Consider the following 19,255-nt stretch of genomic DNA (forward strand, 5'->3'; position numbering starts at 1 on the left):
TGATGTAAATGTATATAAACTGATCATGTAACCTTATAAGTTAACATATAACTATGTAAAGTGTGGATGGCATTTGCATGTTAATGTCTTTTTCATTTTTCAATTATGTCATCCCTTCACATACCCAAATTAGGTTGCTTACTTTCTAACACTGAGTAATGAACTGCTCTTGCATGGAGTTCTTGGTGATTAAAAAAGTTTCATCCTTGCCTTCAAAATACTGAACATTGTTACAGGGATATGTCATGCAAAATTCTATTTACAAAACATATTTGGGATGGGGGAAAACACTATACACTAAATCAATGTAGTAAACAGTTACAGTTTAATCTAGTTTGTTTATCTTGAAATCCGTAGAAGAGTAGGAAGTATCAGTCTATTAACCTAGGGTGTAAAAGTATGCTAACGTAAGTGTGGTTTTATTAATATCCAATCTTAATGTTTTACCTCCGTGAGCGAAGAGAGCAGTAGCGCACTCTCTTCAGCACGAGAGGGCGCTGTTGACTCGCATCTTACCGCAAACTTGCTTGCGGTGAACGCAAGCAGAATCGCCCCCTTCTCCTATTCGTTCACCCAGATGAGCGCTTCTGATCAGAAAGAATGTGAGTAGCAGAAGGGTGCTTCGAATCATCACTCTCATCAAGTCTGCAGAGCTCGGCACCTCAACAAGGCATTCGGTTTGAAACGGACAATCTTTTACAATCGGAAAGAAGCATCCTATTTTAAAAGAAAGAAGCGTCCTATTGTCCCAAGGCATAAAGATCTTGCCGGCTGAGGAACACACTGGATGTTGCACAGCTCGTAAGAAAACAGAATAACAGAACAGTAACACGGCTCAAGTGTAGTCCAGTCTCCGAACTTAAAATAGTACAATGTTAACAAGGACTTGAATAACACACTTTTTTGTCAGGTAACATATCCTCTGCTGTCATTATTGTAGTCACTTCAAAGTATATTGGATACTTTAAAACAAGTGTTTAGCACAGAAAGTGCAGGCGCACAATTACTCAGTGCTCCTTCCTGTCCGTGAGTTTAGTAAAGTTCCTTGTCCCCACGTCTTTTGTGCATGATGGAAGTGACGACTTTGTCGGAGTGCAACATGATGCAAAGCAACTTTTCCTCTAACTATACATCCAATATCTCCTTCTCCCTGAACAACCTTACGTGTGGGAATGGATCTTGGCCTCGGGAAATTGTTTCGCAACGCACGAAAGGTAAGATTCCAGTAAAATTCGCCTTTCGTTAGTTTGTGCATGTTTAGGTATTTGTTTTGTAACGAAAACCGAACATGACATTATCACAGTAGCAATTTTCGTACCCGTCTCCATCCTTCTGTTTCATTTTTATTTCCAATACAGGGTCACGGAAAACGGTGGTAAGGTGTGAACAAACCCTGGACGGGACGGCGACATGCTGCCCCGTGCCAATTGGTACAATACACACGCCCTCCCATAATCACTACGGCACAATTTAGCGGCGATAAAAAAACAAAACATGTTCATCTTCTGAATATGGGGAAAACATCTGAGCAACTGGGGAAAACCGACACAGACCGATGAAAACATAAAGACATCAGGCAGGAATCGAAAGCAGGGAGCAGCAACGTTGTCTTTAACTACGGCACCACCGCGAGGCTAACTAACCGCCACGGATTTGTGTTTTCTGTTTTTCCTGTAGTGTTTATTTTATCAGGAAAATGTATATGCTTTATATTTCCCAGCGATTCGTCCATTAAAACACATCTAATGACTGTAAAGAAACCGTTACCCAAATTTTATTTGAATTGTAAACAGGTATGAAAACGTTACAAACAGGAATGATTTAGTATAATTAACAATATCATTAGTAGTTCTACTGCGATTACTATTAATAACAGTAATAAAAATTCGTTTATACGCTCTTTTCATTCTTGTGCGAGGCTTTGCCCAGTTGCACATCCCACAAATATACACGTTTGGTTAAACGGGGACTTTTAATATGTGCAGGTGTAAGTGAGTCAGTTTGTGGCAGCTAGTGTGCTCTCTGACAAAATAGGCTGCGAATGTTGAGTGACCCCGAGCTTATAAGTGGGACTGAAAATTATTATTTAAAAGTTGAAAAATGTTGAGGGTGATGAATCACTCCTGGGTGGTGTAGAGGTTAGCACTGCTATCATATGGTCCTAGCGGTGCAGTGAGGGTTTGAATTCCGCGGGCAAGAACTGCGTTCTCCAGACTTACTTGTATTACATTTATTTTCTCCGGGTTCTCTTTTAATATTTAAGAAATGTAATTACAAATTAATCTAATTAAAATCAAATACTAATCCGTTTAGGGTGTCTGGTAAGCTGCAGTCCATTCAAGCAATCATTGGGCACAAGGGTAAAACGACACCTGGGTAGGACGCCAGCCACCAGTCCGGGTTGATTCCAACCTTTCTGCAGCTCCATGTGGCCAGGAATTCGTTAGAAAATGAACGGACAATACATGTGAAATACTTTTAACAAACAGGAGAGCCTACAACTCTTGAAAAGAACGATACCTAATCGATGGTGTTACATTAACCTTTAGTGCTAAAGTAAACCTTAAAAAAATGGAAATGTAACACTAGTGATTTTACTGTGTAAATGAAACAGTTTTGTTCGTGAAGTGTGAATTGAGTTCGAGAATAAAAGTACAAACCAAAACAAACCTTAGGCCACTAAATAAGTGATACATGGTATTAATACTATTAATTTATGCATTCTGTAAAGGAAATTAATAATACTGGATGCATATTGAATTGGATAGGTTGATAAAGACGTATAGGTGATCCATTTTCTGTAGGCACTTATCCAGAGCAGTGTTATGGGAAATCCCAGCGATCTTTGGGCGCAAGGCAGGAACAATCTCTGAAATGAGCACCAACCCATTGCAGGTTCAACAGGTAAACACACCCACTGGGAACAATTTAGCATTGCCACTTCACTACACCTGCATATGGTTGATTTTTGTGTAAAAATTAGTAATAGGAATTATAATAGGAAATAGTAGTAATAATAATAATAATAGTTATTATAATTATTACTATTACTAATAGCTTCAGTGTGCTTAATATTTTAATTTTATGTAGTTTATATAACTTCTTCATTAACACAGGGCACAGTTTTTAAAAGCAAAGTTTCTTTTATCAGTGTAGCATAAGGAGTAGCAAGAGTTTCTGTTATCATCAAGAGTTTCTTCGTTAATCCTCATAATATTTTAGAGTTGTTTTGGTAGGTTATAATGAGATATTGTAGTTGATAAAATATTTTTTCTAATTCCTTTCTTTGTGCCCCTTGCAGCTTCAGCTTCCTGTGACTCTAGAAAGAGAGAATAAAGTGCAGGGTCAAAAGGTAGACAGATCTACAATTCCCATATGTGGACAATATGTGCAGCACAAAACAATGAATTTAAAGGATTACATAACCGTTTATGTCTTTGATGCTGATATGCCATTTCAAAAATGCAAAGAAAACAACTACTGAATATTTTGTAGTATCTTCTATCATTTTGGTTTTTTTTACCTATTTTTCATGCAGTTTTCCATCCATCCATCCATTTTCTAACCCGCTGAATCCAAACACAGGGTCACGGGGGTCTGCTGGAGCCAATCCCAGCCAACACAGGGCACAAGGCAGGAAACAATCCTGGGCAGGGTGCCAACCCACCACAGTGCAGTTTTCCTTTACTTTTAAATTCTATATAAATTCTTTTTTATATTCTGAATATCATTTACTGTATATCCATGGATGCTTTACCCATTTTCTGAGCCCTTAAGAAACTTAAGTGGTGAAGTTAAGTAGTGAGCCAATGTTATTTCCCAAACCTACCAATTCTTACTAATGGCAGCAGTAAAAATAACCAGAAGATGATGAATATATAAAGTTAATATTATTATTCAAATCCACCAGATGATGTTTTTGAGTGCTGCCTGAAACTCATTCATTCATTCATTCTGAAATCTGGTTTTATTACAATGAAAAACTGCACAGTGTTAGAGGCCATCTCTCCCAAATCAGTCATAAGATGCTAGTCCACTGCACAGGGCAAATTCATACACCCACCCATACTTATCCACAAAATTTTACTTTGGAGTTGCTAACTAACTTAATAGATAGATAGATAGATAGACAGATAGATAGATAGATAGATAGATAGATAGATAGATAGATAGATAGATAGATAGATAGATAGATAGATAGATAGATAGATAGATACTTTATTATTCCCCAAGGTAAAATTCACATACTCCAGCAGCAGCATACTGATAAAAGCAATATTAATTAAATAGTGATAAAAATGCAGTGCAAGTTAAAAAATGCAAGGTGGAGAGTGCGAGGCAGGTATAACATTCAATAATCTTGTGTAGTGTTAACATTTACCCCCCCCCCCCCCCCCCCCGGGTGGAATTGATCTCCTCATTCTGTCAGTGGAGCAGGACAGTGACAGCAGTCGGTCGTTGAAGCTGCTTCTCTGTCTGGAGATGACACTGTTCAGTGGATGCAGTGGATTCTCCATGATTGACAGGAGCCTGCTCAGCACCCGTCGCTGCACCACAGATGTCAAACTGTCCAACTCCATGCCTACAATAGAGCCTGCCTTCCTCACCAGTTTGTCCAGGCGTGAGGTGTCCCTCTTTTTTATGCTGCCTCCCCAGCACACCACCGTGTAGAAGAGGGCGCTCACCAAAACCGTCTGATAGAACATCTGCAGCATCTTATTGCAGATGTTGATGGACGCCAGCCTTCTAAGGAAGTATATTCTGCTCTTTCCTCTCTTGCACAGAGAATCAGTATTGGCAGTCCAGTCCAGTTTATCATCCAGCTGCACTCCTAGGTATTTACAGGTCTGTACCCTATGCACACAGTCACCTCTGATAATCATGGGGTCCGTGAGGGGCGTGGTTCTCCTAAAATCCACCACCAGCTCTTTGGTTTTGCTGGTGTTCAGTTGTAGGTGGTTTGAGTCGCACCATTTAACAAAGTCCTTGATTAGGTTCCTATACTCCTCCTCCTGCCAACTCCTGATACAGCCCATGATAGCAGTGTCGTCAGCAAACTTTTGCACGTGGCAGGACTCTGAGTTGTATTGGAAGTCCGATGTATATGGGCTTTACAGCCCCTGCGGTGCTCCTGTGCTGCTGACCACAATGTCAGACCTGCAGTTCCCGAGACGCACATACTGAGGTGTGTCTGTAAGATAGTTCATGATCCATGGCACCAAGTATGAATCTACTCCCATCTCAGTCAGCTTGTCCCTAAGGAGCAGAGGTTGGATGGTGTTAAAGGCGCGAGAGAAGTCCAGAAACATAATTCTTACTGCACCACTGCCTCTGTCCAAGTGGGAGAGGGATCGGTGTAGCATGTAGCATATACATAATCTACATGTTTTTTACCATGTGGGAAGAAACATGTAGGAAATGTGTGAGCCCATGCAGTTTCTTTCTGGGCTGAAATGATAACTTAGGGCTGCAAGTCAATGAGGCAGCAGAGAGAAACACTTTGCCATTATTCTAAGAAGCTTTAAATTTTATATGTAAATAAGTTAGACACTAGACAAAGATGCAAAGATCTCTGTCCATAAGCAAATCATGTTTATGAATAATCTTGTTGTCTAAAAAGTACTGCTCATTTCAAATTCCATTTTATTTTAGGTTACATGATTATTGAATAATTGAATTCACTTTAATTTACCCTGTACAGCTGAATTACAGTATATCAATGTCTATAACTGTAATGGCTAGTCTAATTGACAGTTTTATATCTTGGTATTTATCATGAGATGCTGTGTTGGTCTACTATTGTTTTCATATTGTTAGCAGCACCACAATGCATGCACTTCCACCCAGTCCCCAAAGATGACATCAGTGGCTGAATAAAGCTGTACTTGCAATGTATGGATTTTGATCATTGTTAGATGAGTGAGAAGAGAGACCAGGAGATGGAGAGCAATTGCTGCAGAGAAATAAGAAAGAAACAAAGAGAGAGAAAAATAGAGACACAGTGGTCAGCGGGTGCAGTTATATCAGACGATCTAATGTTGTTGAGTTTCTGTTGCTCCTGGATCAATGGCAGAGTTGTTGCACCAGGACAGTCATTTACCTTTAGCCAATCAGCTTTAAACCTATGTTGGAAGGATGGCCAAAAGATTAATAGAAGGAAGGATGGAATTTAGGCTTAAAGCATTGCAAGATGATCTGAGATTCATTCAGGCTGTGCTACTTCTAATGACTGTTGAAGTATGTTTGGGTTTAATACTGTACATTTTCTGTAATCTTAGTTATATACTGCTTGCGCTGTAGTGTGTGGCTTGCACTGCGATTAACTATTCTTTACAAATATTGTTTAAAATCTGACAAGGTATTATATTTATTTAGTGGATGACTGATAATGGTAATGACTGCTGCACTTTAACCCTGGGAAGACCATGCAGTTTTTGTATACTATAGCCTCTGACACTATGCCAAGTGACTTCTTTTTCTTTTATTCTTATTAATTGTCTGTCATCTCAGCATTGTGATGACTGCATACCTATTTCCTGCCACTAAAACCAAAGATATCTTAACTTGTGATATCAACTACTTGCTTGAATATTTTTTCAATTAAAGTGTTAGCATATGTTTTCAATTAAAATAACATTTCCATGTTATTCCAATTATTTATTTGTGAAAAGTAAAATAATTATTTTCCATCTGCTTGACAAATAAAATAACGAATGAAGTAGAAGCTAATATTTTTCTATGTGAATAGTTTAAAATTTATATCAAGTCTCACATATTTTATGGTATATATGCATTTAAGCAGCAAGTGGAATGTTGACTGACTACAGTATCAGCAGTCCGCATGGATTTTGTTATGTGTGTGTGTCTTCCCACAGGTCACTGAATCTGCACTTTCTTGGTGGCTGGTGCCTTTACCATCTGTGAGTGTGTTGCCTTTACTTCCATCAACCCAACTCCCCCAAAGTTGTAGAGTCACGTCTTTCTCCTAATAAGAAATAGTGTTTAGAATATTAAAACTATCCAAAGCTGAAAGAGCATCAACATTTCATGGAGAATAACTGTTAATTAATGATTATGTTCTTTCTTGGCTTATAACACATGACGCTTTTTTGACACAAAAGCATGAGAAGCATCTGATATAGTGGGAAAGTGTTGAGTATTCTATGAGGGGATATTTAAGAAAAAACAAAATCTCAAAAAAAAAAAAAACAAACTCAAGTATGCAAAGTGTCTGATACAGTACCAAGTTTTAAATATGCTATAAGGCACCCTTTAGGAAAAATGGTCATATGATTTGAGTACATATCTATCACACCGTTGTGTCAATATGTGATTTAATATGTGCATTTTTTGTATAAAAGATGACTCACATACAGTTAAATTCCACATTGTGTCACTTCCCCCAACTTTAACCACAGTATACCCTTGGTGTGTAACTTAACATGTTCATGTCACACAAGCAACCAGCTGTGTATTTTTAAATTTTTTTATACTTTGTTGGATCTGCCACTTTTCTCCACTGTGCTTTTTGCCTGTGGCAGTCTTTGTTCCCTCTGTGCTATCCTCTCCATTCTCCTCTTGGAAATTGTTGACTGTTTACTTTGCACTCCTAGTTTTGTGAAAAATATTGTGATGCCATTCCAGGTGAGTTTGTAACTGAAATAGCTAGACTGCTGGCAGTTTTCAAGTTTTTGTATGATCTTTTTATCATATGTAGCATAAAATGTGAGTGATTATGTCTGATATTTTCTGATGATAATTGTCTAGTCAGTAGAAAACAAATAACAATTTATACTTGGGCAGCAATGTTCAATAATTTCTGTAACAGAAGAAGGGGAAGATTTTTCGAGGTAAAAAGGATATGCAAATGTGAGCCAGAGGAAAAAGGCAGTGATTCACACCTGGGTACAAAGCAGTGTCTTTCATGTAAAGAAAACAAGAAAAATATCAATATTTTTATGAACAGGTGATTATGATTTTTAGAGTTATAACAACATGGGCATTTTCAGTGCAGTTATTTAGGAAGAGTAAAGGAAGTACAATAGCATGATATGTATACTCATAAAATAATTAATCATTTAAAACCAAACACTCATCTGCATGGTAAACGGTGCTTGTAGTGTTAAATGAAGCATAGAGTCTTGCTTCCATTCATTTATGGTCTGGACAAAATGGAAAAGGGGAATCTTTTATAATGATGGACTGGTAGGTTTCGGTACAGGCAGAGAACTTGGCACGTTAGTTTGAGGTCATTGTTTCTCCTCAGGGTCAATAAATTCCAAACTGGATGAAAGAGACATACATGCGACTTCCCTGTTCTCTTCTACAACCTCTCCTGGGGTCTCATGTATAAATGGTGCATACACACAAAAATATTGCGTACGAACATTTCAACACTCACATCGCAATGTATAAAAACTAAACTTGGCATAAAGCCAAGCACATTCTCACATCAGCTCAAACCATAATATATGCAAATTTTCGGCTCAGTTTTGCAAACTGGTGGCACCCAGTGTCAAAGCAGTGCTACTGTTCCTGGGTGGCTTCCCTTTATTTTTTAGATTTACATCCCTAACATGGCTTTATCAAATACACTGACATTAACCGCATATCATTTTTTAGTTTAAGGCATCTGATTGTAATCAACCTGTAACCATATAATTGTGCAAGGAATAGCCAAACTATTCCAAATACTATAGCTGCTTTAGCTTTGTTACTCTCAGTGCACCACTGAGTATTTTAACCCAATGTATCTGAGTGTGGAAACGCAACTCTACAACAGCTGATTGGAAACCTCTACTGCAGATTGTGTCAAGAGCAGAGAGAATTCTTGGGGTATAGCTTCTAGCACATGCTGCCTCAGCCATGCACACAGTCTATTTGAACTTCTCCCATTCGGCAAACACTTCAGAGCCTTTCCTGCATGAACCTAGAGGTTCAGAAAGTTTCATCCCAATAGTTCTAAACTGTGAAAGGTGTTATATAGGCACCCGACCCGACACAGACTGACAACGGAGGCATGTGTAAAAATCAAACAAAAAGTGCTCTTATTTTTCTTCAGCCGTGGGGCACGTCTTCCCTGTGTCCCACCGGCTCAACACAGTCCTGCACAAACAAACACACTCAAAGTGAATCCAAAACAAAAAGCACAAATATGCTCTTTCTTTCGCGGCGGCGATGACGACTACGGTGGCGGTGGCGGCGGCGGTGGTGGTGGTGGTGGTGGTGGTGGTGGTGGTGGTGTCGTCGTCGTCGTCGTCGTCGTCGTCGTCGTCGTCGTCCTCCCGATTCTGGCACCTAGATTAGCGGCTGCAGGCTCCTATTATAGCCCCGGGAAGTGCTCCAGGTGCTTGTTGACCTACTTCAGGCTGCACTTCTGGGTGTGGCTGCATTCCAGCCCACATGGGCTCGTTAAGCCGTGCAGCTCCTCCGGGTGGTGGCCACGGAGCCCAACAAGGCCGAGCCCTGAAGTCCCACGTCTGTGGCCCCGATGTAACCCATTAGGGCTGCCACTATGTATTCCGGGGGACGTAGTGTGCATCCCATGGTTGCTCTCCTGGATCCAGTGTCAAAGGCTACCTGGCCATCCACCACAAAATGTACTCAATTAGTCCATCAAGTGCTCCTGGTAGAACTGTTTGTACTTATAAGTACAATTACCTCATTGTAAACTTGTATTACATTTGTAATATTGCACAACCTGAACCACTTATGCTTTCATATTGTATATTTTTTATTGTTTTTTTTTATTGTATTATTATTATTACTGGACCCTGGATGGATAGATGGATGGAATAATTAATTATGTACTACAAAGATATTTCAATGTTCCTTACAAGTTTTGAAGAATCGGCGTTCTAAGCTTACAGATGATTGTGTGGCGATTGGTTACTTGGAGAAAGAAAAGGAAGGACAGGAATTGGTTAGTATGTTTGAAAGAGACAGTACTGGTTCAATAAATTATTTCATCAAGGGTCGTGCACAGCGCAGAAAGCATCTTGCAGGAGGCAGGAACAATCTCTGGAAATGGTGCCAGCTCGTCACTACCATTGCTTCACTGTGGACCCATGTTTAATAAATGCTTTAATTCATTTCATCATGAAAATGATATAAGTATACATCTTAGCATTTAAATTATTCAGGGAGCTGTAATATCTTGAATGTAATGTATTCTGTGTCCTGTTGGCGTAAGAGAAAGCCTGTTTAAGAAGCAAGTGCTTATTCACACACATGGAGCACATAGAAGAAAACATAGAATATGAAGCATTTAACATGCTACTTTAGTTACGATGGGATTTAAGGGACTATTAAATTAAAAGATTTTAAGATTTATTTTATGACGTTCTACTTTATTGACAAAATAAACTGCGTGATTAAAGTGGAAATTTCGAGATTAAAGTTGACATTTTGAGCTTTTTTTTTCCACTGTGTCCCAATTTTTTTCCTTTTCTCTGTACACTAATAAGCTTACATATGACACTCAGATAGTGGGCTATGACTCATCTTTTCATGGCGACTTTGATATCTGACCACTTCTTTTTTATTTCGGGCACTGTGCGACTTTCTGAACTTGAACTTTTGATCAACTTCCTATTGTTGTTTATACAACTGCTTAAACCAACAAATAGTACATTTTTCTTTGCTACCACTTTGCATTCGCTGATAGTCATCTTTTTCCCTGTGCTTTTGCCATTGTCTTTTCACAGACCACTGAACTTAAGGGAATATTTACATTGATTTTCATATTGAAAGAGGCGTAATTCTGGGAGGAGTCTGGGAGGGGCAGCAGGTGCGTGCACGAGTGTTACATTTCATGCAGACCAGGATTTATATAGCGGAAGTGCGTGGAAGTTGGCTTATGCACGGTTTTCTGCATCAGAATTTTTTTGTGCATACGCACATTTCAACTTTTGTGTGTAAGCTGTGTACGCCGTTATGCATGAGGCCCCTGTAATTTTGAGATGATTTCTTCAATAGTAGTATAAGTACATTGTTTGCACCTTTTCATGCTCTTAATGTCTTTAGTAGATCATATCTGTCAATGTTTCTGACTTCATTTGAGTAGCATCAAAGATGGAATATCTACAAGTTATAACCTTAACTTCAATTGAATAGACTCCCATTATGTGACTTCAGTCTACATTAAACATTGGTATGAGTCCTTCTCTGCCACTCTGTACATTCATTTAAATTCCTACACATCTTTTCATCCACAATCCCTCATCATGTGCTTTCATCCTTTGATCTTCTGTGAACTGAACTTTGAGTCTACTTCAGCTTACCACTCATACATTCATATGCCTTAAACCTCTGACTCCACTGGAGAACAGATGCTTTTATGATCCACAAATCAACTTCTAATTTATACACACCACTAGACCTTCACTTTTACTTTTATTTATACAAACTACCATGGGATACCCATTTTTTAACCCACTCACAAACAAGCTTTATCCTGAGAAAAGGAAAGAAGAAACAAAAGAGGTATAAGCTATAGAAATATATGTATGTGTGACCATGAAAGCAGTAATAATGAGATAAAAAATAAAATATTTTACATAAAAAATTAATTTTTCTAAACATTTGATGTCTCATGGTTTTAATTCATAACACGATTAGAAGCTTTGCTTCTGTAAATGTCTGGTGGTTTTTTGAAAGTTTTGATGCCTAAAACAATTAATCTTCTGGAAAAACTAAAGATATACTGTAGGTTTAGAGATGGTTTAACTGGAGTACCCTTAGGCAAAATCAGTAGTTTGCATGACTTAAGAGATTGATGTGGAATATGAAAATGTGGAGCACACATGCAGTAAGGCTGCTATAATAAATTAATCAGGGGGCAAAGAGAAGTGGGTTAGCATTACAAATACAAGTTGTAGGTCAGGGAGCCAAGCTTGGCTCTCCTGGAGTAGCTGATAAGAGAAAGTTGAGTAAGGTACACTTCACTGTGACATTTTAGACAGGATCAGCAAGCTTATTAGTTAGGCAGTGGAAGAAGAGGAATTACTGTACAAAGACAGTTGATATGAATAGAGTATCAAGATAAAAACATCAAGGGCAGGCAGATAATGGCTTGGCATTTTCACCTATTATGCAAAAGTTATTGGTTATTTTTAAGGCAGGAAGAATCCATGACTCTCACTTATGTCTTCTTTTGAGCTATATGTTGGTAAAAAAAGAAGGTGATTAGCAGAATTTAGAATTTCCAACTTTGGTTTTTCAAGTTATACTGTTAGCCAGAGATGGGCTTAAAAAGTACAGTAACAATGCCTGCACCTTGAAAGACTACAGAGCAACATATACCTGCATGATAGAAGTCCTTCAAAAAGAAATGATAGCAAATGATCTATTTACATATGAGCTTCAAAAATGAAATTCACACAAAAGTAAGGAATTGCATAAAAACATTTTACTTTAAATTCTGCATTTAGTCATAAAGGAACACCTCTGTTAATGGATATATGGGGTTTACAAAGTGGTTGTGGAATTTCTGCTTATAGCAGCCCAAAACACACAGTTGCTTGAAGCTCAAACACTCATCGAATACCAGGGGCCTCATGTATGACTCATTGCGTATAATTCACCCTAAAATATTGCATGTGGACAAAACTAGAATTCTGTGAATGCACAAAAAAAATTCAGATGCATAAAACGTGAATAAGCAAACTTCTACACTTTTGCACACACCTACAGTCCCACCCCAACTCCTCTCTGAATTTTGATTATTTAAATATGCAAATCAATATAATTATCCCCTTCTGTTTAGTGTTTTGTTAAAAGACAATGGCAAAAACATGTAAAAAAGAAGAATTTCAGCAAATGTGAAATGGAAGTCCTGCTCAGTAAAGTGAAGGCAAAGAAAAATGTACTATTTGGTGGCCTTAGCAGTGGATTAAGCAACAAAAAGAGGCTGGAGGCACTCAAAGGTTCAGAAAATCACACAGTGCCCGAAATAAAGGAGTGGTTAGATATCAAAGTCAACATGAAAAGGCAAGTTGCAGCCTACCATCTGAGTGTCAACGCCACTGGAGGAGGTGGCAGAATTCTGGGGCTCACACCATTTGAGCAGTGAGCTGCTGCACTTATAGGCGAGACCTTTATATATCATGCTACAACATTAATGGGATGCATATTCTCATAACAGATAATTTTCACTTTAATAGAGTAGAAATGCTTTCATTTTACATAAGCAAATTCATTCTCTGAAGGTGCCTTTATAGCAATGTGCATGCAGTTGATCGCTCTGATCACATTTGGAAAACTGGACGTTGCTGTGAATTATGCTTTGATATTTGTCTGTTAAACCACAGTGTAAATAAATCTTATATATCTAGATAAGCGTATAATACCAAGCCATTCAGCTGTCATGGCATGGCGCGACTCAGTGATGAGTGAGAAATACCAGATCGGTTAACCAGTTCATGATGAAAAGCTCCTGTTGCTAAAAACCTGAATGGATAGAACTTGCAAAGGAACAGGTAGAGCATAATTCCTCAAAGTCTGACTTTGTAAAGCTGGCTGCAGTTCAGCACACAGCTCCAAGAGGTTAGCTCTTGGAAATCTAAATTGACTTAAAAACCAGTCATCATCATGGAACAAGAATCAGTATGATCTCTAAATACACGTTGTCTTCTAATTATTCCATTTGCAATGTCTTCTAACAATGCTAAAGCAACCATGGTAGTTGGATTAGTTTGGGCATTCTATGCACCATTATATTGTTAGAGATTAATTACAATCAAAAGCTTTAAATTTGGAAACGATATGCAATTAATTAGCTGTATTTGATCAGGCCAGTGTCATGGATGGGAATATAAAAAAGAAAGGGAAACCACTAACAAACAGTAGCACTACTTTGATGCTGGGTGCTGCCCATTTACAAAACTGAACAGAAACATGCATATGCATGGCCTGAGGCTGTTGTGAAAATGTGTGTGGCATTATGGCAAGTTTAGTTTTTATACATCTTGATGTGAGCGTGAATACAGACACATGCAACTGTTTTGTGCATACGCACGGCTTATATTTGACGCAAGACTTTTTCATACTTAGTCTTACAGATGACAAAGCACACTAAATGCGACTGAATCCTGATTTTACAAAAAAGTAAGGAATTTTCTAGAATGCTTTTTTTTAACCATTTAAAGGATCATCTCAGGAGCAGATCTACAGTAGAATTATTTATATATAAATTGTATACAACAAATGTTTGCATGCACACCTTTGCAACTGGAGCTCCTGGCAGGATAAATAACTTCCTAAGGGATAAATTGAATCAATGGAAAAGAGTTGGCAGGCTTGAGGTATAAATTTCAACACTTTAGTCAGCAGTATAATGCAATACAATTAATGTTGTATAGCCCAAAATGACACAAGGAGTATTTACACAACTATTTACAGTTTTCACTCAGTCCTTGGTTCCTTCGGCCGCCTCCTCTCCTGTCTCACAAGCTCCGTCCTTCTTCCACCCGACTCCGGCTCCTCGAATGGAGTGAGGCGGCCCCTTTTATCTGGCCCCGGATGTGCTCCAGGTGCCTGATGATGGACTTCCGGCAGCACTCCCCAGTGTGACGGAAGTGCTGCCCTTGCACCTGGAAGCACTCCAGGCATAAACCATCCCTGGTCCGTCAGCACTTCCTGGTGTCCTGGAAGCTCTGTCCCCCAGGGATCAAGGACCGTCTGGGTGCCCAGGGAAAAGAAGTGCTGCTCTCCCGGTTCCACCTTCCTCCAGGCGTCCCGGCAGGGCAGGGTTCCTGGCCATTTATCACAGGGTCTAGGTTTGACGTTTTAAGTAATGGTTTAATGAGTGACATTTTTAGTGCATCAGGTACTATGCCATGTTATAATGAACTATTAATAATGTTAAGAATAGGCGCTGCAAGAACATCCATTGCGCTTTTTACTACTTTTGTTGACACTGGATCTAAGGAACAAATAGCAGGTTTCATTTTTAGAAATTAAAGTCAAGACTTCCTGCTCTGTTATAGGATTAAAAATTGCTGAATGCAATGTGAGACCGGGTGTGCCAAGCAAGTATGCAGTTTGCACTGTGATGCTGAGATCTGGGATCTTATATTTTAAATTTTCTCATTAAAGAAGTTCATAAAATCTGTACTGCTAATGTCTGTTGGTATTTTGTACTGTAGATCTGAATTCCCATTTGTTAAATTAGCCACTGTTCTAAACAGTACCCCAAGGATTTTTATTATTGCTATTATTTTAGAATAGTAGTCTGAGCGAGCTTTAAAGGGAGCTTTTTATATTTTTCAACACTCTCTGTCCATGCAATTTGAAAGACCTGCAGCCTTGTTTTTCTCCATCTGTGCTACAGTCTTTGACACTCTAATTTAAGAGCTTGAGTGTTCTCATTGAACCAGAGCGAGTTTCTATGTGTTTTGATCACTTTTATTTTAAGGGGAGCCACAGCATCCAGAGCATCTCTCAAGGTCGTATTATAATGTGATGTTAGCTGATCTAAATTGTTTTCTACGTTTACATTTGATGTTAACTAATCTAAATGGTTTTGCAAAATTACACTAGACTTACTCAAACTATCTATAAACTGTGATTCAGAATTAAAATAAATGATGTCACACTGTCTTTGTTTTAATCTGTGATGTCTGTCAAAGACAAAACTATTAAACACATTAAAAATAAATTTCAGTTTCCAAAAACCTTCAAATGTATTTTTATATTGTTCATTTAATGCATGAGCAGTGCATTTTGAAGGCAAAATCTCAGTACTCAAATTCTATAGCCTATGTTTCTGTGATAATATCTACATACTTACTTTACCTCTAAAACAGTCACACACATTACAACCAAATCATTTAGGTAAAGTCAATTTATTTATAGTGCATATGTTTGGTGCTGTGTACAAATACAGTATATAATATTCTAAAAAATTCAAACATAAAACACAAAATAACATTTAACTCAACATTAAAAAAATAAAACATCTACCTTAAAGATGATCTTAAATGCCTTTAATAGTAAAGAATTTCTTTCTTTAAATATTAAACGTAGCCTGCTTTCAACTCACCATGAACAGTTCAACTAAGTCAAGAGTGCTAAAATTAATAAAACAAATATGTCAACAACTGTAATGTGTTCTGAACCTCTAAGCTCTATTCAAAAAAGGAGCCACAACAACTATGGACAAACACATGGCAAAATTCCAGTTAGGACCATATTTTCAGTCTCAGGGCTTTCTTTAATTTGCATCATTAAAATGCTCTGTAATGGGAACAAATATGTTAAATGTGTAATTGCTAGTGTTTTATTTTATTGAATTGTTTTCAATAATAGATGGCAACAATTTTGGAGATAGGGTGTTTGATTGATAAATGCAAAATAAATTTGCTTGTTTTATTGTGGGTTTCCTCTCATGCACCAGTTTTGAATTTTGCTATGCATCTGTTGCTGCTGAGAAAGGCTCTGGCTTTTTGTGCCCCCATGCTGGAAAAGAAAGTTAAAGTATTCAAATCTGTTTTACGTGTAGCTGTCATTGGAGGTGTTTTGTTCTGCAAAAAAATGAAATAATAAATAACAAAACTATTTAAAATAAATATTGTTTAAACACAAGCTAATGTAATCAATTGTCTGAAATGTTCAAAATACCTGGAAAAACTGACATTGCTTGAAAATCAAATTAAAGATGAATAATGCATTTTATATACTTTAATGAAAAATTCTGTTCTATGAATGTTGTCAGGCATATTAGTAAATGGTGATGTTCAATACAGGAACTGTAGTCTGGCATCAGAAGTTAATAATCAAAAACTAAAATATTATCAAAAATAGTTGCTTACAAAGTTAACAGGGGAAAAGGTAATAATTAACCATTTCAAATGCACTTAAAGACTATTATGAGAAGAATAATATATTACACAATAACTTCTTCCTTGATCCAGTTGTTCATCAATTTGAAAAATAATGCGTAACAAAATAAACTGAATACTGTAAAGATAAAATTTATATTCTTTGTTTAGAAACAAAATAATTCAAATCATTTATTTTACTTTAGTTTTAATCACAAAATGTGATTATAATGGTTTGTATTGCATCTCATCAAAATGAAAGACATGCTGTATAATGTCTAGTTACTTTTGGAAGGAATAATACAATTAATGAGTAGACAACATTTTAATTGTGATATTGTATGACAGATGACAATCAGTAGGATGCACAGTATATTTGATCACAAGAATAATATGACAAAATATGACAATCTTAGTCACCAAATTTCTTCTTAGGCCAGAGTTATACTTCACGTGATGCGACGCATGCTGCAGCAGATGCTCCTGCTACGCAAGCGTTGAAGTGTTTATACTTGCGCACATACTTTAGTAAATCTGGAGGAATCCACCAGGTGGCAGTGCAAGATATTATCACGGTGAGAACATGTTCGGCTTCTCTGTGTTGTGAATTGCCTAGAACACCCATTAAATTCCGATGACACCTTACCGCAATATCTCTGAAAAGGATGTTTATTGATTAAATCAAGGGATGTGTCCATTCCAGCAAGCATTGGGCACGAGTGAGAAACAATCCCTGGAAGATGCCTCGGCTCATCGCAAGGTGAATACAAGCACACATATACACTAGCGTCATTTTAGCTGCACCAAATTCCCAAATCTGCATATCTTTGGAAGGAAACTGGAGAACACTGAGGAAACCCAGCAGGAAAACGTGTAAACTCCAGGCAGGGAATATCAGCGACGTGACTCCCTGCAAGACAGCAGCGCTAACACTCCGCCACTGTGTCACCCCATGTGTGTAATTATTAACAGCATTCATTATTTAAACGAAATTACCGATTTATCTGTAAAATGTAATATACATACTTAAATGCTTTTCATCATGAAAGTGATATCAAGTATAAATCTAAGGATTCTAAATGTGCAGAGAGTTGGAATATCATACATTTAATGTGCTGTGTGGCGATCTATTGCTGGCGATTCGCTGCTGTCAGGAGCAGAGGAAGCCCTAGAAAAAAAGAGAGCACAGAAGACGGTATGTGAGAATTTTAAAATGTATCGTGTCATTACGATCGGGAATATGCAACGCTTGAATATAAAAGCACCACGAATACATTTGTATGTCGGCATTTTGCTTCACCACATCGAACCATTTATCAAATATCGAAGCGCGCACACCGATCTCATAGGATCCGCAAAGCGGCTTTCTGTCACATGTAGATAATAAACAGAGACTCTGACGTCACATTCCAACTTTTAGCACACTGCGCCCCCCGACTTTTTGCTGGTACTGCATCTCGCACACGAATCGCGTTAATTTCTGAGGACCTGCTCAGAGGACGCATCAAATGAACGCTCAGCAACGCATGGCGGCCATGATGCGGACGCGTACGCGTTCTGAGCGTGAAGTACAAATGAGCCCTTATCCTACTCGGACCTCACAGCATGGAGAGACGTCTGTTTTAAAGGGAAGCACTAGGGACTGAAAATTTTGAAGAAGATTCTTGCCAGTGTTTTAACTTCATTTTAATGGATGTATTTATTGGATTACTTTTAACCTCCACAGTTCATTTTAAGGATTATTTATTTATGTATTTAACATTTTGGAGCAACTGCACTTTGGAATGCTGTTTGTTTGACGGTTTTTAATAAAAGAACTAGAGCACCTTTGCACATATTCCTTGCTATATGTGTGTTTTGTCCTCATCTGCCAAGATCATCCCAGTCAATACTATCAATGATGTTGCGTTCAGGAGGCTCCTGAGATCAACTGGGAGAGTGGAGCCGACTCACACCGTCACATTTAGTTTCAGAGTTGGGTTGACCTAAGGTGGTGAGGACTGAAGAAGGAATGAAGAAGAGCAGCAAGCAGGATAGGTGTCTGACTTTTCTAAAGAACCCACAACACTCAAGCCTGAGGAGGACATTATAGAACTGAGCTTTGTAATGGACATTTATTTATTGATTGTTTTAGTTGTCATTTTAATATTCTTGTGTTCTTAATGCCCTGGTTTTTACAGTGGGGCTTGGGTTTGTTTAATGAATGGGTGCCGACTCGCACCGTCACAGACACCACTTTTAGCATCTTCTGATTCAGAATAATTACCTCATGCCATAACCTTTTGTGTTCTGTGCTTAAGCCAACCTTGCACCCATTTACACCCATTTACTTATTAGAAGCCTCCTCAAAATTTACATGCATATCTGTGGTCATATGATTTTGTTGCTGCCTCACAGAATTCTGGCATATTAGAGAAACACAGCCTTCCCCATCT

At 38.1% G+C, this 19,255-nt stretch overlaps 1 protein-coding gene across 1 annotated transcript in view; it reads left to right on the forward strand.

The window, feature by feature from the left end:
* Positions 1 to 654: 654 nt before the first annotated feature.
* Positions 655 to 19,255, forward strand: part of LOC114650731 (cholecystokinin receptor-like) — a 196,794-nt gene continuing 178,193 nt past the window's right edge. Inside the window, exon 1 of the mRNA XM_028800544.2 lies at positions 655 to 1,214. Within this exon, the coding sequence (XP_028656377.1) occupies positions 1,067 to 1,214 (148 nt within the window). The 5' untranslated portion in view covers positions 655 to 1,066. The remainder of the gene's footprint in view (positions 1,215 to 19,255) is intronic.

This window comes from Erpetoichthys calabaricus, chromosome 4 (assembly GCF_900747795.2).
Source record: "Erpetoichthys calabaricus chromosome 4, fErpCal1.3, whole genome shotgun sequence".
Taxonomy (NCBI): domain Eukaryota; kingdom Metazoa; phylum Chordata; class Cladistia; order Polypteriformes; family Polypteridae; genus Erpetoichthys; species Erpetoichthys calabaricus.